General features: G+C 41.7%; 2 protein-coding genes across 4 annotated transcripts in view; one reads left to right on the top strand and one right to left on the bottom strand.

Annotated features, from left to right (window-relative positions):
- Positions 1-22,054, top strand: part of FANK1 (fibronectin type III and ankyrin repeat domains 1) — a 114,988-nt gene that overhangs the window by 77,192 nt on the left and 15,742 nt on the right. For all 3 annotated transcript variants that reach the window (XM_044748848.2, XM_070481148.1, XM_044748852.2), the window contains 11 exons: positions 4,058-4,139; positions 5,178-5,252; positions 6,530-6,595; positions 9,404-9,569; positions 12,275-12,418; positions 12,951-13,028; positions 13,111-13,155; positions 13,265-13,374; positions 14,788-14,870; positions 15,592-15,665; positions 16,107-16,181. In XM_044748848.2, coding sequence (XP_044604783.2) covers positions 4,058-4,139; positions 5,178-5,252; positions 6,530-6,595; positions 9,404-9,569; positions 12,275-12,418; positions 12,951-13,028; positions 13,111-13,155; positions 13,265-13,374; positions 14,788-14,870; positions 15,592-15,653 — 911 coding nt within the window. In that variant the 3' untranslated portion in view covers positions 15,654-15,665; positions 16,107-16,181. The remainder of the gene's footprint in view (positions 1-4,057; positions 4,140-5,177; positions 5,253-6,529; positions 6,596-9,403; positions 9,570-12,274; positions 12,419-12,950; positions 13,029-13,110; positions 13,156-13,264; positions 13,375-14,787; positions 14,871-15,591; positions 15,666-16,106; positions 16,182-22,054) is intronic.
- ADAM12 (ADAM metallopeptidase domain 12) overlaps positions 16,569-22,054 on the bottom strand; it is a 334,496-nt gene continuing 329,010 nt past the window's right edge. Inside the window, exon 23 of the mRNA XM_014832041.3 lies at positions 16,569-21,661. Coding sequence (XP_014687527.3) covers positions 21,601-21,661 — 61 coding nt within the window. The 3' untranslated portion in view covers positions 16,569-21,600. The remainder of the gene's footprint in view (positions 21,662-22,054) is intronic.

The following is a 22,054-nucleotide window of genomic DNA, read 5'->3' as shown; positions in this document are numbered from 1 at the left end:
TTGTCAAGTCAAGCACGCGTGCTGCAGCTGGGACGTGCACTCAGCCTCAGGGGGCTGTCCTGGGTGGCAAGGATCAGGTACACTCTTCCTTCTGGCTGGCTGCTGCTCCCTTATGCTGTTGTTATAATATCCAAAGCAGACTCTCTTAAGGAGGAAGATCATGCTAAACAAAGAATTAAAAATGCTCACGTTATACAAAACAAGCGACAATGCTTCTGTGGGCTGATAATTTGCATTCCATTTGAAAGTGTTTTAATGAATCACAAAAGGATGTACTTTGTTTGAATAAAGGATGCTCAGCCTTTTTTTTCCCCAGGTAAAGTACACGAGACTCTTGCTTAAATGAGGCATGCAATTTTAATCAGTTGGGCCCTTAAAAAGAAAGAAAAACAGCTGCTGCTTGTTAATTGGCAAATATCTTCTCCGATGAGCTCATCATTTATTCACGGCTTTTAATAGAGACTTAAATTCCACGAAGGAAGGTGTTATCACCACATTATAATGTCTGCCAGCACATCTGCAGCTAAATGACCCTCTTACAGAATGTGAGTGATGGATTCCCAAAGACCACTCTGCCGTCTCCTCCTCCTGGGTGTCCTCCTGTGGTCCTGCCTGATGAGTTCCATCCAGCGCAGGAGGAACACTCAGGGACATCCTCACCGTGGGCAGGATCAGTTCGGTATCTGTAATTGCAACTCTCGGGGTAAACATTGGAAAAACACCCCCACAAAACAAGGCCTGCCTTCTTGATATTGAATTGCACTGATCAATGACAATCCCTTGGGCCGAGCCCACAATGTCTTGAAGGATTTGGGGGTGGGAGGAGTGGAACATTTGGCTCACCCTGGAATTTCCTCTCTGTTCTTCATGACTCCTTCCCATACTGGGAGTAGAAAGAACTACTCTGCTTGCAAACAAGAGCCTTTTCATTTCTTTTCTGTTTCTCTGTCAAATTCATGTAAACTGTGAGCCTTTTCTGTGCCTCAGTTGATCCATGCCTGGCCTGGTGGTAATCCTCAGGACCTCTGTGCCTTCCTGGCAGTGGTGTGAGAGGAGTCGATGAGTTAATGCTGAGAAAGAATTTTCAGCCCCAAATGACAGTATTGCTTCCTTTTGCTGAAACTTAGCAAGCAAGGACTGAAGAACAAGTATGTTGTTTTCCTCTCTTCCGTGAGATGTCCTTGTGTTCTCAGAATAACTCATGAGAGCACTGATTACCTCTTGCAGAAGCTGGAATAGGAAATACATTTCTTTAGATTATGTCCTAATATCAAAATACCCTGTCTTTGCTATGCACAGTCCTCAAGCTTCTAAGCACGGAATGAATTTAATACGTTTTCCAATATTTGCATGCTGCAGAGCTTTCTGGGTAGGATGCATGAGGAAGTGCCCTCCTCTGGGAGAGCTGTGCCAGTCAGGGAAGATGGATGATGTGGATTAGAGGTGGTGAGGGCTTAAATGTGCTGGGATGCTGTGTGTGCTTTTAGAACTTTCTTTAAAATCTCAAGAAGTTAGCACTTTTCTGAAGTTTTTTAGGCTGTAGGCATCCCCTTTCATTTAACACTTTCCATGGGATCATGTTTAAGATGTCTGCTTGTATTCAAAATTTAATAAGAATGGAGGCATACAGTGAAATTGTTACATGTGTTACAATACGGAAGGAAGGAGTACGGCCTCACAGGAGACCTCTCTCCGGGCTCCAATGTCGCCCACTCCTGCCTGGGTGACCTTGGATGACACTCATTCAGCCTTTCTGGCTCTCAGTTTTGTGGTCGGAGGAAGAATCTAAAAAGCATTGTGTCGAGATACAGCTTCCTTAATAGGATTTGAGTTAGGATATCATGTTTTAAAATTTAGTAGAAATAGGATGAGCTTCCTATGTTCTTCTGGATTATTCTATGCAAGTTACTTGTTTTTGTATTTTTTGTGGCAGTTGGAGGTTGAGAGTCACAGAAATGGGGCTGTCTGGTGGGATAACAGAGGGTTCTCACCACAGTGTTCTTCCCCTCCTTTCTGGGAAGCGTGAAGGAAGGGAACTTTTGATGGGTTTAGTTTGTCCACGAACATATGGATGGGTCACATAGATCATTTTCAGTCCATATTACTGTAGCCCAGGGTTTCTCCACCTTGGCGCTATGGACATTTTGGGCTGGGTAACTCTTGATTGTGGGTGCCATCCTGTGCACTGTAGGACCTTGATCAGCATTCCTGGCCTCTACCTGATAGATGCCAATAGCACCAACTGTTAAGTTATGCCAACCAAAATTGTTGCCAGACTTTACCAAATGTCTCTGGGGGCAAAACTCTGCCCCGTTCTGTAGCTCCTATTGGAAGCCAGGAACAGCATGGGCCCTGCCCTATGATGGTTTATCATGACACTTTCATTTGAAGCTTTTTGTCTAGAAATATGCGTGGAATGATGAAAAGGAAGTATAACGTGGCTAAAAATCTTCAGGAGATTGGCAATCTCTAGTGGACAAAGTTATTTCAAAACAATTTTAACTTGGCTTAAATTTATTTTTCCCAGAAGAGAAGGAAGGGTATCAGCTGGAGGTCACTCTGATAGTGATCCCTCCGTTTTTCTGCCCTGCTCACTTCCCAGTTTGTACTTGGCCCAGCTAAAATCCTCCAAGGAAACCAGGAGAAAAGTAGCGCCTGTGCCCAGAAGCTGACATCCCAGAGTTTTTCCATCGTGAGGAGCAGGGATGGGGAATTTTACTTCCCATCCTGCAGAGGTGGCTAGGGGACCTCTGCAGGCCAGGCTGCAAGAGGGAGGTTAAGTAGGGAGCGGTGAGCCCCAGGAGGCAGTCTGGGGTGCAGTTTGGGAGGACGGGGTAGGGGTAAATGTTTTCTTTTAGGGTTTATAATAATAATAGGCTGAAAGTGGGCACTACAGTGTAAAGGGCAAGGGAGAGGAACATATTTGTCTCATTCTCTCTGGGAGCCCCAGTGCCTAGCACTAGACTTGGCATGTAAGTTACTTAATAAACTTGTTGAATGAATGCATGAGACCTTTGGATTACTAAAACTGGGGATTATGAACTCAATGCCTATTGGGGTCAGGTAGGTGTGAAAGTGTGGGAGAGGGCTGGGTGTAAGGCAGAAGAGAATGGTGGGGTTGTGTCGAGCAAGGGCAGCTGCCACTACCATGACTATTACCTCAACAACAGACACATGTTGGATACTTAGGACGTGCTCGGTGCTATTCCAGGTGCTTCCCTTGTATTTTATTTAAGCTTAATCATAATCATTTAAACAATTAGAAAGTCCTGGAACGTGAAGCAAGCGAAGTCATGGAATAAATGCCTTGAAAGACGGGCTTCTCTCCCTTGGCCCTTTCTTCTCACACTCTGCTCATTTTTGAACTTCTGCTGCAGTCCCTTCCTCAAGGAGTTAGTGTTCGCCCGTACACAGGGCCACCCTCCTCTCCACCCCACCTCCATTGTTCTTTTACTGTGTCTCAGACTCCTGCTCGCACTTCTCGACTTGGCGGTCGTCTCGCATAACGGGGCTTTCTCACGATGTTCTGCCTCCCTGGGTAGGAGCCCCCTCTGCCCCCAGAAGCTCAGAGGAGACAAGGCCAAGACGAGTGTTATATTCCTGGGAAGAACTCACATTCTGGATTTCAAGTGTTGAAGCAAGCTGCCTCTTTTTGTTTGCCATTCTAGTAGTTTAGTGATTCTTTGGCAAACAAAACCAGCATGCTGTGGCAATTGGGGAGTTTTGCCTTGCTTGTGGGAGACATTTATTAAGTCTTATGAAATCTGAAAGGATTATTTTCAAATATCAAAATAACATTCACATAGCAATACTTTTATAACTTGAAAATGTCCCAAGCCTTTAGGACAATCTAAATGTTCTTTTCTTAATATGTGAAAACAAGGTCTTTTTCAGTAAAAGGAGTTGACTAGGAAATGTAAGATGTATTTATTGGAATAGCCCAGTGCCTTCTTGGAGGTGAACATGAGCATCCACTCAAGGCCACAGGAGGAATATAGCTGGAATGAATCTTCTTTCATTATATTTTGGATGACTGCTTTCTGTCTAATTTCTTCAGGAGAGCCCATAAGTAGCGAGCACTTTCATAGGGCTGTCAACGTGAATGATGAAGATTTGCTGGTTCAAATACTTCAAGGAGGGTGAGAGAACGCTGCCATTAATTTTTTTTTTTTATTTTTCATGCCCAAAAGTGCATAGAAATGCATGATGCAGCTTTATTTTGTTTTATTAAGACTTCCCATGCCTTTGAAACTGGCTCCAAAATTAATCTTAGGTGACTGGCGTGAGTTCAGCATAGTTAATAAAGACCATAAAGCCCCATGTAAATGTTATATTTTGTAATTATTTAATGAAAATTGAAAATGGAAATTACAAGTCTGGTTGTCATATTTTCTTCCCAGAAGTAATTTTTGATTCTTGTTTATATGCCGTAGCATTTAGGCAAATTTCACCCCCAAATGTCCACATCTAATTCCTACTGAAATTAAGGCATCACTAAATCAGCTGTTTCTAATTCAAAAGGTTGATAAAACACAAGAGGAAAAATAGTGAATCTGGTTGCTGCAGATGTGGTATTTGAAGCTGCCTCCTCAATGAAAGATGGACAGTGTTATCTCGAGTCTTTCTGAATCAATAGTTTTGAGTGCCTTAGAGGACAAGCCATTTGTGCATTGGGGCTCTGTAAGTTGGAGAAGAGAAGGTTCCCATGAAAAGCCAAAGCTTCTAAGCTGATCCTTAACAGCTCTGCTTTCTTCCTTTGGCAGCAGCGTTTTAGGCCCAGTGCATGAGATGGGAATCAAGGGAACACGTGGGGCTCCCCCAATCTAGACTTGTGTTCAGTGGAGCTGAGTCTGCAGTGAAGACACTGTGCCCTCTGCTAATTTGAGGGGGCTGTACTCTTCATAGAGTGTTTTATTGGATTGCATAACAGTTTCGAGTTGAAGGAGTGCCTATTTTAAGTGAAATTACAGCAATTTTCTCTTCTTGTGAATTTGAATCCTTTAAAATATTAGGCAGGGCAGTCTAAGACAACAAAAATTTAATGGCCCGGAAGAAATTGGAACTTTTGGGACAATGAACCATTTTAGCCACCTGTGCCCTGCAAGAGACATCAGCCGCAAATCCACAGGGAGCTGTGTGGAGCATGTTAATCTCTTTTTCTCTGTGTTTTTCCCAAGAAATGTTAAGGTTGATGTTCCCAATAAGTTTGGCTTTACGGCTCTGATGGTTGCTGCCCAGAAAGGATTCACCAGGTAGGGCTCCTCCTCCTTATCTCTCTGAGTGAGTGGTTGAACCCTTCACTCCTCTCAAAGGCTCCAGTCAGGGTAGCGGTGGGAGGGAAAGGGGCTGGGGAGACCCCATTTGTCTTCTCTTTCCAAAATGGTACCATATAAGGGCTGAACAAAAACTCAGCTGTTTTTCTCATAAAGTCATACAACATGCAGGAGAGAATGTAAAAATGTATAATCATGTGGTGAGAAGGAGAGGTAGCCATTTAAGTATATCTTGCAATATATTTTATGTGTCCTGGGAAAACTGGTTATTGGAATTTGCATTTCGTTAAAAAAGGGAGGGATATTAATTCTGGGAAACAAACTTCCCTGATAGGTTGCTAAGATAATTTTCACTGATACACTCCATTATCTCCATTCCACACAGATAAGCATAAATACTAATAGGTTGTTTTTCAATCATATTTATATTTACTAAAGTGCCATTTTGAAAAACATAGAAATGTATTTTCATTAAATGCTATTTGAAAATATATTCAAAATGGTCGTTAAAGTGACCGTGAATTAGTTTGATAGTCCAATTTGTTTCGTGTGGTACAGTTTAAAAAAAAATTTTTTTTATTGCAGTAACATAAGTTTATAATATTATATAACTTTCAGGTGTACATCTTAATGTGTGTTGAATTCTGTGTGGATTACATCATGCTCTCCACCCAAAGACCAATTACAACCCATCCCCACACACACGTGTGCCTGATCACCCCTTTCACCCTCCTCCCTCCCCGCTTCCTGTCTGGTAACCACCAATCCAATCCGTTGCTATGTGTTTGTTTGTTTGTTGTTTTTATCTTCTACTTATGAGTGAGATCATATGGTATTTGACTTTCTCCCTCTGACTTCTTTCACTTAGCATGATAACCTCAAGTTCCATCCATGTTGTCACAAGTGGCTGGATTTCATCCTTTCTAATGGCTGAGTAGTATTCCATTGTGTATATATACCACATCTTCTTTATCCATTTGTTCCTTGATGGGGACCTAGGTTGCTTCCAAGTCTTGGCTATTGTGACAATTTTTTTTCAACGAATAATTCACATAAAGGGTAAAAACCCATTATTTTTTGGTATTGGAGAGGTAGTTTTCTGGTTTCATAATGCTCTACCTTTAAAGCCAGCTGGCCTCTGAAGATGGAGAAGAAAGTGTTACAAAGATGTGTCAGTGTTGTTCCTTTTTGCCAGATTATCATGGGTTCCTGTTCAAAGCTACTTATCCCACTAAATTTAAATTTGTTTCCTTTAGGCTTGTTAAAATCCTCATTTCTAATGGCACTGACGTGAATCTGAAGAATGGAAGTGGCAAGGACAGGTAGGTTGTGGAATCTGCCCTAAAATGTTGCAATACTTATGTTATTAGGCCTGTTCCTGGAGAGTTTTTGATTGAACACAAGTACTTGATCCAGTCTCATTTGACAGCGCTGTGAGGTGAAGTACCACATTCTAAAGGAGAGACGGCGATGACGAAAGCTGGCTTACTGGTTGGTTCACTTATTCTTTCAGTCCACAGGGTATTTCTGGAATCTCCATCATAACTTGTGTACCCTCCCTAGCACAGTCAGTGCACACTGGGTGCTCAGGAAATGGTGGTTATTCAAACAGTTGTCACCAGCCTGTGCCCAGCATTGGGTTGTGCCTCTGGCATTGGTACCTCCCTCAGGGCTCTCATTGCCTCTTGCCATATGCTGTTAACTGAGAATCTTAGGTATTTGCGAAAAGCAAACAGGCATCACAATCAAAAATACAACCCAAGAACTTCCCTGAGGTGAAAAGGCTGAGTCGTTGCAGGAGGAGTTTAGGAAAAGAGCGCAGCACTTGAAAACCTATACTTCAAGCTGAAAGAATGTTTTAGACTCAAAAATGATCACCAATCTAGCAATTAGGTTTAATTGATTACATCAGCCAATATTTATCAAATGACTCCCACATGCCAGGCTCTGTGCTTGGCTCCCAGGTAGAAGCGTGAACAGTGGTGGTAGGTGCAGTAAAATGGAACTTGCAGATACAGGATAGAAGTGTACACTGATGTAACCTTTCTGGAAGGCAATGTGGCAATATGCATCAAAAGCAAGCCTTAAATATCCAGATCCATTGACACAGTGATCCCATTTTTAGGAATTGAATCCTCAGGAAAGAATCAGAAATGTGAATAAGACTTTACATAGTAAGGATGTTTGCTGTAGCCTTATTTAAAATTGTGAAAATTTTGAACAACTTAAATGTCCAACAATGGTGGAATGATTCAAGTTAGGATATATTCATGTGGTGCAATATTTAGTTATAGGAATACTGTTGTCAGAGTGAGTAAATAAGGATATACATGAAGTAATATTAACTAAGAAAATGAAAGATAATATCTTTATTTGGAAGGTTTCAGACATGTAGGAAAGTTGAGAGGACAGTACAATAAATGTCTGTGTACTCACACCTGCGGTTGGCAGTTTTCACCACATTTGTCACATTTGCTTCTCTGTCTACGTTTTTATTAGCTTTTTTTTTTTTTTGGCTCACCTATTTCAAAGTAAGTCGGAGGCACCGTAACCCCACAGTAGTTCAGTGTGTATGTCCTACAAACAAGGACATCAACCTGGCATCATCACACTAAGACCTGTCGCACTAATTTCCTAATGTCATCGATGCCCCAACCACCGGTGCAAGTCTCCCCACTCGTCCCCCCGAAGGTCTTCCATAGTCATCTTTGGGGACGTGGGGCGAGGCCGTGATCCAAGCAAGCTCACACGTTGCATTTCGTTGTTCTCTCTCTTTAGTCTCTTTATTCAAGACAGGGCCTCTATCCTTTTTTTTTTTTTTTTTTTTAATATTTTCTCATCCAATGACGTTCTGAGGGGAGACCAGTCCAATTATTGTATAGAATTTTCCATGTTCCTGATTTGCCTGATTTTCTCCTACTTGTGAAGGAGGAATTGAACTTGTTCATTCATCATTTCCAATAAAGTTAGGTTTAAAGCTTTGATTAGATTCAGACTAACATTTTTATCAAGGAGACTTCAGAGCGGTGTTGTGACTTGAGGTCACATCTGTCAGCAGGCTTGTGACGCAGGCTGCCCCAAAGTTGGCGATTCTGGGTTTGATCCTGTGGTTAGGGTGTGGCTGTTGCCTCTCCACTTTGTAAAGACAGAGTTTCCCATTGCAATTAGCAAATAGTCTATGGGGTGATAACTCAGCACTGTGTGAGCGTCCTGTTCGCCATTAACCTTTGATCCAATGATTTCAGCATCCATGGACGATCCTTGCCTGAGTCAGTTATTTAATTGGGAGTTGCAAAAAAAAGTGACTTTCTAACTCCATGATTCTTTCTATATTTATTAGCTGGCAGCCTTCTTTAAAAAAAAAAGGCTTATCAACTGGACTACATTACATCCTATAAAGGCAGAGTAAATGTTTTATTATTTTCCTTAAATATCATTGTTTAGAGTATGGAACTGGCTTAATAGTTATCACTAATACTGTCAAATGAGTATTTTTCCCCCTCTTTTTTTGAATATCATTATGGACTCATGGCTGTTTTTTAAATCCAATATCTTAATTATTGTGAGTCTTCATTTTTTTAATTGAGATATAATTTACATACCATAAAATTCACTCTTTTAATATATACAAGTCAGCACATTTTAAAATATATTAACAAAATTATGCAACTTCCACTACTATCTAATTCCAGAATATTTTCATCAGCCCAGAAAGAAGGCCTGTACTCGTTAGCAGTCATTCACTATTTCTTCCCCTCAGCGCCTCGCCACTGTAATCTGCTAGTTCTGTCTCTCTGGATTTGCCTGTTCTGTACATTTCATATGAATGGAATCATACAGTATGTGGCCTTTTGTTTCTGGTTTCTTTTATTTAGCATAATGTTTTAAAGTTCATTCATGTTGTAGTAATTCATTTCCTTCTTATGGCTGAATAATATTCCATGGTCTGGATATGCCACATTTTGTGTATCCATTCATCAGTTGATGAATACATAACATTTTACGTGAATAATTCCCATAGCTTTTCCACTCAAATGAGCATTTCTTGTTTTAAGTCAGGTAGGGTAAAACGTGGACCTGAGTTTGGTGACTACATTTATAGCCAGTGGTTCTTCTTCCATTTGTTGCAGTCTAATGCTTGCATGCTATGCGGGACACCTAGAGGTTGTGAAATATCTCCGAAGACATGGTGCTTCTTGGGAAACGAGAGACCTCGGAGGCTGTACGGCTCTGCACTGGGCTGCAGATGGAGGCCACTGCAATGTGATTGAGTGGATGCTAAAGGACGGCTGTGAGGTACGGGATCTTCCTTAATAACTACACACGCATTGTTAAGAACCTGAAATGCTGTTCCACAGGGTTTAGGAGAAGCAGAGCCTTATCTGAATGCCTTTGATTGGTTGAACTTAGAAATATTGGAGAGAGTTCTCTGACTTCTCAGCAAGAAGGTTCCTGAAGCTTGGAAAAAAAGATCTTTATAGAATTGATATGATAGTGTGGCTTTCAGATTGTCATCACGTTTCATTTCATATGGGAAAAAAGAAACCATGCTGAATCCAGAGCCAGCCCTGACACTTCTTCTACTTTGTTTCTTTTGTTCATTTACTCATGTATCTCTTCATTCAATCTGTCAACAGAACTTTATTGAGCATCTATACCAGATACTGTCTTAGGTGCTGGAGACACAAAGATGTTAAGAACTCTTACAGTGCTTCTTGTTGCTTTTAGAATTCGATTTTTTTTATTCTGGGGTACAAAAATTTCCAAACAGCAAACTATATCATGAATAGAGCATTTCAGCTCTTAGTGTCTTTACCTCAAAGCAGGCATGTTGGTCTGCTTTTGGTTTCACGTTATCAGAAAGTACAAATTTAACTTAGCAAATAGAACTGAAGTTGTTTGGATTTCTGTAGAGAGTTGAAGATGGGTAAATAGAATTAGCTCAATTATGGTAACTGCCGATAACTTTGAAACCTTTAGTTCAAGACTTGAAAAAAGTGAAAGATTTCAAGGCATGGAAATAATCATGGAAAAATGCTGTTCTAATTGTGATTGTCAGATGGTGTAGAGTATTGAGAAATTAAATTGATCACACTGGAAAATAAACTCCAATTGAGAGAAGTCATGTTAGTGGATTTGTTCTAGTTTGTCTCTGAAGTGTGACTGAAGGAAAGCAAGGCTTATGTCATGGGATCTCAGTGGTTCCTGCCACCGCTTTCTGAGAGCTGAGAGAAGGGCCCCTTGAAGGAAAACCTGCGGTCATTAAGATAATCCCTTTTTATTACATTTCTCATTTTCCTTGTTTTAGAAACATGCACCAGAGGTCAGAAGGATTAGCATGTGGGCCTGGTGCAGGGCTGGGACACACCTGCCGTGTGTGGTAGTGAAACCACATTCCCCTCGTTTGGTTTACGATGAATCCGCTCATGCTTTGGACTCGGTAAAAGTCTATAGTTGAAAATGAAGGTCGACCTTTGCTGAAAGAAGGGCAGGTCTCTGCCACGGACATTTAATGCTATAATTTTGGAAACTTAGGTTCTCTGGGTTTCAGATATGATCTCACTTATTTGGGGGTAAATTCCATCTTTTTTCTGTAGCACCGAAGCTACATGAATGTGTCCACTAAAGGTTTCTGTGTGGCTGGCTGGTGGCAGATAGACAGTGTCAACATGAGTCCTTCCAGGTTCTGGGCAGATGGTTCACCTGACGCTTTGGAAGACTAGGAGCGATTTGGAGGGTGGGGCATTGCGGCCATGCTCTTCTCGAATTTAATTTTTATACCGAGAGTGACTGATTGACTTGCGGGAAACCATTTCTACATTTAATGAACCATGTGACCTCAGGAAAAGCATTTGACTTCTCTGAGATTTGGTTTTTTCACTTGTAAACCAGGAATAAAAATACCTACCCCTGCTTAACCCTTAGGACCAAAGGAGAAAATCTGCGTGAAAGAGCATTGAAACTGTATAAAGCACCATGTAATACAAGGCGATGATGTGTTATTATTTGAACATGGTGGAACTTGCTGCCCGAATATTCTTTGTTCTTTGCATGAGGAAAAACTGCAAATCCTAACGATGTTGCAGCAGATAATCTCATACATGCAAATTACCTGAAATATCTCAAGGACCTACTGGCAGTTCCTTGTTTGTTATTACATTCTGATGTTCTACTAAAGCTACAGACATCTTTGAGTAATTTCTGTAACACAATTAGATTTGTGTGTGTGTGTGTGTGTGTGACCGTCTGTGTACACGTGTGTATATTTACTGCAGTAACACTCTTCGTGGACTGATGAGGTCTTCATTGCAATTCGAGGTGGCAACATTTTACATTTTCCTATTCTAAAATATATCTTTTAAAACAGTAAATTGAGAGATCTCCATTGTTGGGTTATTGGGTAATAACCATTTTATTCCTAGGCAGACTATGTTTTGGAGAAGGCATTAGGCTGGCTAACTTTTCAGATTGGAATTGGTGTAATAGATCTGGTTGCTTCGTATTTACCTATATGTCTCGTTTAAAATTAATACATATTGATAAGTAAAGAGTGTGTGTAATATTACTGCCTTTTTCCAGAAAGGATTTGAAGCTGCTTACAAAGATATTTAAAAGTAAGCAAAATAAACTTTATTACAAAAATAGGTTAGGAAAGTTAGTTAAGAGAAAATAAGGTAGGGAGTTCACATGGAGCCAGGAGTAAGGTGATTCTGTTTAATTCATTTTTCTATCCCCTTTTTTTTCCATTTAAACAAAATGTAGATGAAGATGCCAATGGGGAGTCCTGGGGCCTCTAAGCACCCCGTCAGGTGATCCTAGATTCTCACCGCATATAAATGTGAATTGAATTAGCACAGTCCACTCAACTCTTACCAAGTCTAGAAAGACTGCTATCTGAACCAGGGGAATTTGGGCCAGTAAACATTCCTCTGTAAGTTTCTGATGAATGCTTTCAAGGAAAAGGAACTGGACTAAGAGCAGCTCTTCCTTTGACATAACAGGTGGATGCTGTGGACACTGGCTCAGGGTGGACCCCACTCATGCGAGTCTCCGCAGTCTCAGGAAACCAGGGGGTCGCCTCTCTGCTAATTGACGCCGGAGCAGATGTGAATGTGAGAGATAAAGATGGAAAGACCCCTCTAATGGTAAACAGCCTGGCTTTATGTGTGGAATTAAGGTCAGGGCTGCTTCGATGCTTACGCAATTCTTGTGAGTTGAGCTGTGTATGAGCCCCGGGTTTCGGTTGCCTCATATATTCCCTGTCGGCCTGTTAATAAAGGCATGGCAATGTCACTGTGATGCTTTTGTCGTCTTTTTACAACTAGTCCTTTAAGGATTACCAACCCCAATCCCCAGGGCCATTGTAGAATCAAAACAGATCTGTTAAAACAAAGAATGTGCTACTTTCTGTCCTGGTCTGGCCTAGCAGTTCTCATGTCATTTTAATGTGCAGAAAGGCAGCTTCCATTTCCATTCTCTTTGCAGTTGTCATTGCTGTAGAGCGAGAGGATACAGGCCTGTCATGTAAAGCCCCAGTAGCTGGCTGGCTCTGCCTTCCTGAGGATTCTGCTGAAGGACTGACTGGACCTGTCTGTACTGGGCCCACCTTGCGCCTGCCTGTGCCCCCTGCGGGGAGGGGTGAGCTCACTCACACCCCTACTGATTTTTGTTTTTTAGGTGGCCGTGTTAAATAATCACGAAGAGTTAGTCCAGTTACTTCTTGACAAAGGGGCAGACGCAAGTGTAAAAAATGAGGTAAATCCACCTTTATCTAAAGTTCTGCCCTGGAGAAGAAAGAACATATATATGATACAATTTTGGTTGTTTTCTCTTTCAGTTTGGCAAAGGTGTCCTAGAAATGGCCAGAGTTTTTGACAGACAGGTCTGGATGTTCTTTCTACCTCTCAAGGCTGATTTTGTAGTAATTTTAAAATTAAAAAAAAAATACAACCAAAACCTTGGATCACATTCAGCTGTTTTTGTTTATCTAGAATGTGGTCTGCTTATTAGAAGAAAGGAAAAAAAAGCAAATGCCAAGGAAGTCGTCTCTCCGCACACCTGGGCACCACTCACCGCCAAGCCAAGTGAGACAAAGCAGAAGGTGACTGTTGAACCAGAGGGAGGAAACTCCGCATCTTGGAGGGTTATATATTTGATTATTTATGTAGTTGAAGATTCACGGTGACTTTTGTAATGTACAACTCGTCCCACTTGGAAATACATCTTTTTACCTAAGCATGTCGACTGTGGTGTCATCACTGGGCGTCTGCAGGATGGGGATGTTTTCTTGCACTTGTGCCTTTTGGAGTTAGACGTGAAACAAAATATTTATGTACTGGAGCTGCGCAAACATACATGGGTCTCCCACTTCCCGCTCCTGCCCCCCAAGCTGTCCTCTGAGCCACTCCAGACCCTTGTGGAAATTCTTTCCCTCATGTGTTTCCAATTATGTCCTCCCTCCCGACTTAAGGCCTTCCAGGCTGTGTTGTCAGGCTGGTGTGACGCTCCTCCTGAAAGCCCAGGAGGCCACGTGAAAAGTTTTCTCCTCAGCTGTTGGCCTCACATCAAAGCGCAACACACATATTTCAAGACTCCGATCGTGCTCTATTAGAGGTGTCTGCTGGAGGGTCAGTCTTTTCAGAACAGACCTGTCTGAGAATGTGTTTGCATGTACTTATGCCCTGACAATGAAAGACCCGGCCCGCTGGCATGTTGACGGCTTTGCCAAAGAGTAGGATATTAAATTTAGCCTTCGGAGCAGAAAGGTTTTTGATGCTGATCACGCAGTTTGGAGACAAGTAGGAATTAACCGCAGCTAGTCTGCTGGTTGGGAGCTTAGAAACAAACGTGGGGGCGGTTTAACTAGCAGACACACTCACAAATCAGCAAAGGGAGCGAGCAGACCACATGCATTTTCTCTCTCTGGAGACAAGCTGGTTAACTTGGCCCCATGAGAAGACCAGCTCCAAAGGTCTGCATGAAAGTGACATTTTCTCTGTAAAGAAACACCAATTAAAAGGTAATTAAAGCACCAGATCTTTGGGGGGAAGGGCATAGAGAAAAAGCACACAATCATTTTTATTGATGTTGACAATTCTCAGCTTCTTTCCATCGAGTTTATAGCATATTCACCTTAGGAACTGGATTTGTAGGTCACATATAGTCCTCTCATTAGATGTTTCTTTAGTGTTTTACCTTTTGTACAAATGCATATTCCTTTAAGTTTGCTAGATTAATCTTTTAAACTTCTCTAAAAATTAGAGCATAGTCACAACTTTCCAAAGCCCTTTTCTCCCCGTGATCAGTGTTGACATTGCCCTCAATTTCATTTCGTGGTCTCTTGTAGACCATATTCACCAACCCCTCTGTGGGAAGAGGGCACATCCCTTCCTGTGGGCCTCAGGCTTGGCCAGAAAATGGGGCTGACTTTGGACAGTGAAATGTGAGTGGAAATGGCTTCTCCCCTCTGAGCAGAAGTTTTAAGAATTCCCATCTCTCTTTCTTCTGCCCCAAGACCGGCTGTGACTCACATGGCGGCTGTTCCATCAGTCCAGGCCCCCAAGAGGAACCAAAGCTCACCCAGATTGGATGTGATGTGTGAGTAAGAAATAATCCTTGCCGGTTGTAAGTCACTGAAGTTTAAGAGTGGTTTGAACGACTGCTTATAAGGTCCTATCATATATTTGTGAATTTGATTTTCTAGAAATGGCACGAGCAACTCTCAAGTCCTATAGTTTCCAGTCTTATTTTATTCAGATTTTTAAAAACCCAGGAACAGATATTGAATTTTATCAAATGTCTTTTTAGCATCTCTGGTAATCATGATATGGCATATTTCCCTAAAATCTATCAGTGTGGTGCCTTGGATTATTAGATTTTTATATATTGAACCATCCTTGTAATCCTAGGATAATCTCACTGGGTACAGTAGACTGCTTGACTCTATATACACATGTGCTATGTGTATCTGCTTTTTATCTTTTTTTCCTTAATGAGATTAGATGATGGTCTCTTGTTTTAATTTTCCCAAAGAAGCAACCCATGGTTTTATTCATTTTATTTTTTCCAATTAGTTTATACTTTTTATTTCTACAAATTCATTCCTTTCTACTTTTCCCTAGATTTATTTTTTTGTTCCTTTTGTAAATTTTTATGTTGGATATTAAATTCATTTTTATCATTTTTGTTTATTAATATATAAATTTATGGCTATGAATTTCCCATCAGCACTGTGTATGTTGTATTCCCATAGAAGGTTTCCTAAACTTTTCTGATGAAAAGATTTAATTGGGGATACTTTCTAAACACAAATTTCTAGGCCCCATCTCAGACTCTCTGAATTGGAATCTCCAGGGAAAGGACATGAGCAATGGATTTTAATCAACATCCCAGGTGAGTTCTTGTAATTCAAGGCGTCTGAGAAACACAGTCATACAGTGTGCTGGTACAAATGGTTTCATTTGCTATTTGCTAGATAATTTGCAACTCATCTCTGACTCAAGAATCATTACATTTCTAGAGCATGGAATTGTCTTTCTACTCGGTGCCTTATAATCTTGAGAACTTTTACCATTTAGAATTTGAGTTTTACTTTGTGGCTTAATATACAAAATTACATGTATATAATTTTTGTTTTCCGGAGGCACTTGGAAAGGAGGTATATTATGTTTGAAGTATCTCATCTGATATATCAATTTTATCTACATTATTAACTATGTTTGGGGTCTTCTATGTACTTATTTTTTTGTCTACTTGCTTTGTCATGGGTGGGTGGGGGGAAGAGTAAAGACCCCTTGTTACCATTTTGTTTATTTTTCTTTGTATTCTCTACAGTTCTTTATGAAGTTGGATGCTATTTTAAAAAAAATGTGTAAATAGATTTCCATTACACTCAGATTATTATTCCAGGTAAGTCTGATGTAAACGTTTATACCCTTGCTTGCTTGCTTTTTGAATTTATATCTTCTGTACATAAGGTAAGCTAAAAAAATTGTTTCGATAGGTTATGCATTCACACTGTTCAAAAAAAGTCTCAGGTTTCTCTCCCCCGCCGCCACCCCAGTGTATGTGTGCAAAGGCATCTTCTTCCCTCTGGTCCCTGACTGGTCTGTATGAATTGCAGCATGCATCCCCTGACCCCCAAGCTCACTGTTCCTCTTAGTTTCTTATGTACTGTTCCAAAATGTCCTTATGCATCTATAAGTGGATGAGGATATAGGTACAAAAATGGAGGGGGGATCCTCCTGTAGAAAGATGTAACATTCTCAGTAATGAATGAGACACGTCTTTATATTTACCTGTATACCATTTATTGGATATAATATTCTTAACAATGACTTTTTCTATGGAAATAGCAGGTTGTGTTACCTGGAGAACCCCAATATGAGAAATGTGTACAAATATTAACAGACTGTAACATAAAAATGTATGTGAAAATAATTAGCAAACCAAAGCATTATAAATGGATGAAGCACTATGAAATTAATGTGCTGGTTTAGTAGCTGTAACTTTGTACTGTGCTGAATAGCCTGGAGCCTGGTTTTATGGAGTTACACTTAACAGTTGCCACACACATTCAGACAATGGGCTTCCCCTGCAACCTCCCAGTTTGAGCTGGTAGAAGGCACAAGAGGACAGCTAGCTCTGCCACTACTTGTCCTGCTTTGGACTCTTGGAGGAATTTTTTGTCTTTCTAATTTGATGTATTTTTTTTTCTATTACCGCCCTACTTAAGTACCTGCTTATAGGCCATGAACATAGACGTCATTCCACTTCTTTGTAAAACTAAAATGATCACATGGTATTCTTTTTTCTGGATTTAAAACACACTCAATTGAGGACTAGATTATTTTATGGAGGGAGAATCACAGGAAGAACCTAGGACATGCTTTTTGAAGCTGATGTGGGAAATGTGAGTGACAGAGCACGCGATCTGGAAGCGCCGAATGACACTGAGAATTCCTTTAATCGTGTTAAGTCTTCTGGCTGTCACTCTCCATTATTGAATATTATAATAATTTTATATGCAGAGTTTCTTCTCTTAGTTTTTTCTCATGAAACAGGCTCTGACGGGCTGGATTATAAGCTGCCACTCCTGCCCCAAGAGTAAAGAGGGGGGTTTCTTTACGGAAAGCGGGGAGGCAGTTCATACATGTGTAGGTAAATGGCTTCTGGAAGCATCCTCACTGCACAGAAACGGTTCTCAGCCTGGGGCTCACGAACCTTTCTTAGTGTGTTACTTGTATCACTATCAGAGTTTTCAAATAGGTTTAAAAGAAGTGGATGTCAATAGGAACTGCAGAGTGAGTCAAGAGAATTTTGCAATCATAGATAAACTGACTTTCGATGGCTAACTCCTTCTTCCAATTAGAATAAGTCTAGGTGGGGGCTCACTGGGGGCGTGATATGTCTGTGGGAGGGACTCTGCTGGATTCACGGCCAGTGGGGTAGATGGTGGGGTTGCTCCGTACTGCGGCCCTGGAGAAGGTTGGACTTTGGGTGTCCAGAGGGTGGACTTGCAGGGGCAGCCACACGCTGCAGCAATCACCGCTTTGGCTGATGTGAAGTGGCCATGAACGCAGAGATTTGGCAGCGATTGGAGAGGCCTCAGCCCTGGGTTTGGCCTGGAAAAGGGACTTGTGTCTGGGTGACCAGGAGAGGCAAACGGATGTATTAGCCTTGGCTGCCTGCGTCCAGATGTGTTTATGGGCCTGCTCATGAGTCGAGGGGAGTAAGTGTGGCAGCCTAGGACTGGCCTCTGTGGTGCTGGGGAGGAGAAAGGATGGTAGCCGCAACATTCTCCACCAGCCAGCCATAGCGTGTGAAATCCACAGCCTGAGAGTCAACCTGGGGGTCACCACGGGCATTGGGAGACGTCTGGGCGGGTTGGTGTAACGTTCACCTGGGTCACTTGTGTTTGGCTGCAGTCATTTTGGTAGCAATGAGGGAAGATCTTCTGAGCAAGTCTGCCCTGGTCTTCCTCCGCCCAGAACTCCTAGGGGAGCCCTCCATAGCACAAGTTTTAAATGAAATAAGCCTCACAAGGAAAGACTGCAGAAGGGTCAAGTCGCAGGAGAAAGATCTGGCCCAGCTGCCCAGGCATTGCGCCCTTTCACTTGTCAGGGTCTCATTGGCTCAGAGTGCTTAGTAAACATCAGTTGGGAGATGGCAGGAAGATGCTCTGGCACTCTAGCTGGCCCAGCATCAGGCTCTCTTTAGCACCATGGCAGAGCACAGGCTCCCAAGAACAGTCTGACACAGATCTCAGCGTTTTTGCTGTTTTTCTGTTAGGGGATATATTGATGTATTGTATTGATTTGCCAGAGAACAATGGCCTTATGGTTTCAGCCTGAGAATTCCTAATAAAGTTAAGAAGGCATAAAAATGTCCCCTCTGAGACTAGTCAGTCAGGAGTATTTATTCTCATGTAGTTTAATTTGTTGCTTTTGTGGTTTCCGTGATGTCATCCCACATGTGTAAGCTGGAAGTGTAACCCCTGTGTACATATTTTGACAATGGAAAATGTTATGCATTGTTTCTCTTGGTTGCTACACATCTGATTCCATGTGTCAGGAAAACAAACTGTTACAAAAAATTTCATGAGATGGGCTTTTAAATAGAATGCCTGGAACACTAGCCATATACTTCCCAGTAAAGTGGAGTCAGATAACCTACAACGATAAGACAATGAAGGAAGAACAGTGACTAGCCTCAGGGCCTACTTTGTGTCTGAGCACCTTGACTTGCTCAGTGGAGGCCTTATAAACTCAAATCAACTCTATTATTCATGCCTATAAAATTTAAAAACATATTAAAAATAGACTGCCATTGAAATATAAGTATTTATTTTTGTTTCCGTCATCTATGAGGATATAAAAAGGGGGAGGAATAACTCCCTCCTCCCAAAACCTGGCTATTGGTTCCTTTCCTAAGTTATATTATAATGGAAGTTATTGCTAAGTATGCTTCAGCTGCTAAATACTGCATCTTGGAAGTATTGTTCCTTTAATAATATCTGTGTATTATGAGGGGATATTAGGTTTAAATATGTTCTTATCCAGAAATAAATTGCATGGCTCTAAAAAAGCAATTAGTACTGTAGAGATAAGAATGTGTCACCAGCCACAGCCCCTAAGTGGCCATTGATGACATGGTGTAAGATCACAGCATTAACTTCCTTTAATATCAAACGATTCCTGGTTCTCTGAAATAGAAGCACAGGAATTGTAACTAAGGACAGACACACACAAAGTCAGTTCACATCCTCTCCCCACAATAGGAGAAGGGGCACAAATGCCAGATCTAAGGATTTGGGCAGCTATAAAGACAATACCCACATAATGCACCATAAAAATTCTGTAAACTTTTCAATAGTATATGTTTTGGCCTTAATACAATTATATAATATCAATTACAGTAATTCTGTATGTACTCATCAGCAGTAATATTTTATAACATGGCTTTACATTTTTAAGACATTAATAATTGTATAATAAACAGATGCATGCTATAAGAATTGGAATGTATTAGAGCTGGGTTCCCTTTTGTGTGTGTTTTGTGATATGGATTTACTTAGTTTATCCACAGTCGTGAATACTATGTTGCCTAGATACTGCAGGGAACATGGGGAGGGCTAAATGCAGTCTTGTTTTCTGGAAGGCAAACCAAGATGCTTGGGACGTTTTGTCTTTCTGCTTCAAGGCATAGAAAAATCATTGAAATAACCCCAGATGAAGTCTTTATCATAACACACTCAGAGTGAATTACGGAACTCTTGTCAATTGCCTCCTAATGTGAAAACTAGTCACATATGACCCCACGAAGACGAGAGGCATAATGGCATTTTACCTTGTCTGAGTGTTTTTTTTTGTAATTTTCATGCCATTAGATACAGGCGTCTTCAAGATCTTGTGAAAACGGCTTCCCCATCAGACCTTTGAAGAGTAAAAGGTTGAAGGGGCTGCTGCCCAAGACTGCATTTTATGAATATTTAGGATCAGGAAATTGATTTCCTCATCACTTTCTGTGATGCTCAACAGGTAGGTTGCAAGTGTTTAAGAAATAGATTCACTTTATGCTAAAAACATCTTCTCACGGTTCCTGCAGCCAAGCTGGGAAAATAGGATGCCCCAAAGACAACTTACTAATAACTCATGGTTCTTTGTCCAGCATACACTAATAAGGAAAGCAGACATAGCCTACACCAACGAACACAGCATTCCATTTGGTTGTAGCTTTTGCAAGCCTAGGGATTCTGGCTAATTTTTAATAAGTTGAACCTTGCAATAAAAGGAGACTTTTATCAACAGAATTGATTCACTAGATCTGGTTACTGGTTCACATCTGAAAATAGTTATGGTCCCATGGAAAGCCTCATCTATCTGTCTGAACACAGGATCACTGTATTCCAGCAGAGAAGACATGGGGTAATTTGCTTAGCCCCAAACAGCACGGGGAGGTGGAGGCGTGCAGGGCCTGGGCAGCAGCTTTCTTGCAGAAACACCACCTTTTCCCCACCTCAATAAAGCGCTGATGCCAGCACTCTGTAAAGGGCAGCCAGGAAAAGAAGTTCATGGTGTTTCCGTAAAGCAAACTTCTTTGCCTGCTCTCCAAATGTGCTCCTGGCTGGTGAGCCTCCAGGTCAGGTTTCTGCCTGGCCTTGTCTTCCAGTCTCTATCCTGGCATGGTCACACCCTAAAATGCCTTTTTGCAACCAGGAGCCAGACCCTTCCCTGCTATCCTGGAGCTTCAAGATGTCACCTCTGATGGGCCAGCCTGTCAGCTGTGACAGGGAACAGGGTCTCTCTGAAATCCAAGCACAGCCTTGACCTGAAGCCCCTGGCTCCGGCCTGAGATCAGGGGTTCCAGAAAATCACTCAGGGTTCTACCTGGGGTCTCCTGAGCTGTGTCCAGTACCATAACCACAGCCATGAGTAGCCGGGGAGCTGCTCTCCAATAAAGCCTCAAGCCAAAAGTAAACATCCTGTCCAGAATCCCATAAAGCATGATATTTCAAGTTCACAACTATTAAAAGCACAAGAAGCCTTCCTTCCGTGGAAAACTCAGTGATGGTAAAAATGCCTACTACAGCGCACTGCACTGTAACAGGCATTTGGCATAAATTAATAATTTACAAGTACCTGAGCAAGTATACAGAGCACCATAGCACAGCACAGCACCGACGGCAGTAGCTCAAAGTTCTTAAAATAATGGTGTTTTAAACATTAAAAAAAATTCTAAAAGTTGGTACAAAAACTAACTCCAAGTGGAGTTGAAAGATAGTGCAAACTTCTGTCTTCACTGTTGAAAAAAGGTGTTGGCTTGTGTCTCACTTGATATAGGCGGTGTGGGTGGGTCTGGGCACTTGATGTGGATGTTTCGGAGCAGGTCTGCATCAAGAGCAATCGAGAGAGAGGGAAAAACAAGATTGTAGTTAGAGACCCTGGAAGCGATTTCTGCAGATACAGACGTCGGGGTTGGAGCTGTCTTGCCCCGCACTCTGACGTGCTTCTGGACTCAGATTCCACCATGTTGTGTCCCCATTCCCCCACCCCATACTGGGTGCTGGACTCTGCTCTTGCTTTTGGCATGGGTCCCATAAGGGACCTCGCTCAGGGTGACTGACAGGATTTCCAGCAGTTTGACGACCACTAGAGGAACCCTTTCCAAAGCCGCAGCTCCCATCCACAGGTTGACTCTAGAACAGCGCCATTCAAGAGGAAAATGATGCGAGCCACAGATGTGAGCCACTTCTGGTAGCCACATGAAATAAGTAAAAAATA

The sequence above is a fragment of the Equus asinus genome, chromosome 2 (genome assembly GCF_041296235.1).
Source record: "Equus asinus isolate D_3611 breed Donkey chromosome 2, EquAss-T2T_v2, whole genome shotgun sequence".
NCBI classification, from domain to species: domain Eukaryota; kingdom Metazoa; phylum Chordata; class Mammalia; order Perissodactyla; family Equidae; genus Equus; species Equus asinus.
This window is presented reverse-complemented; position numbering and strand designations above follow the sequence as displayed.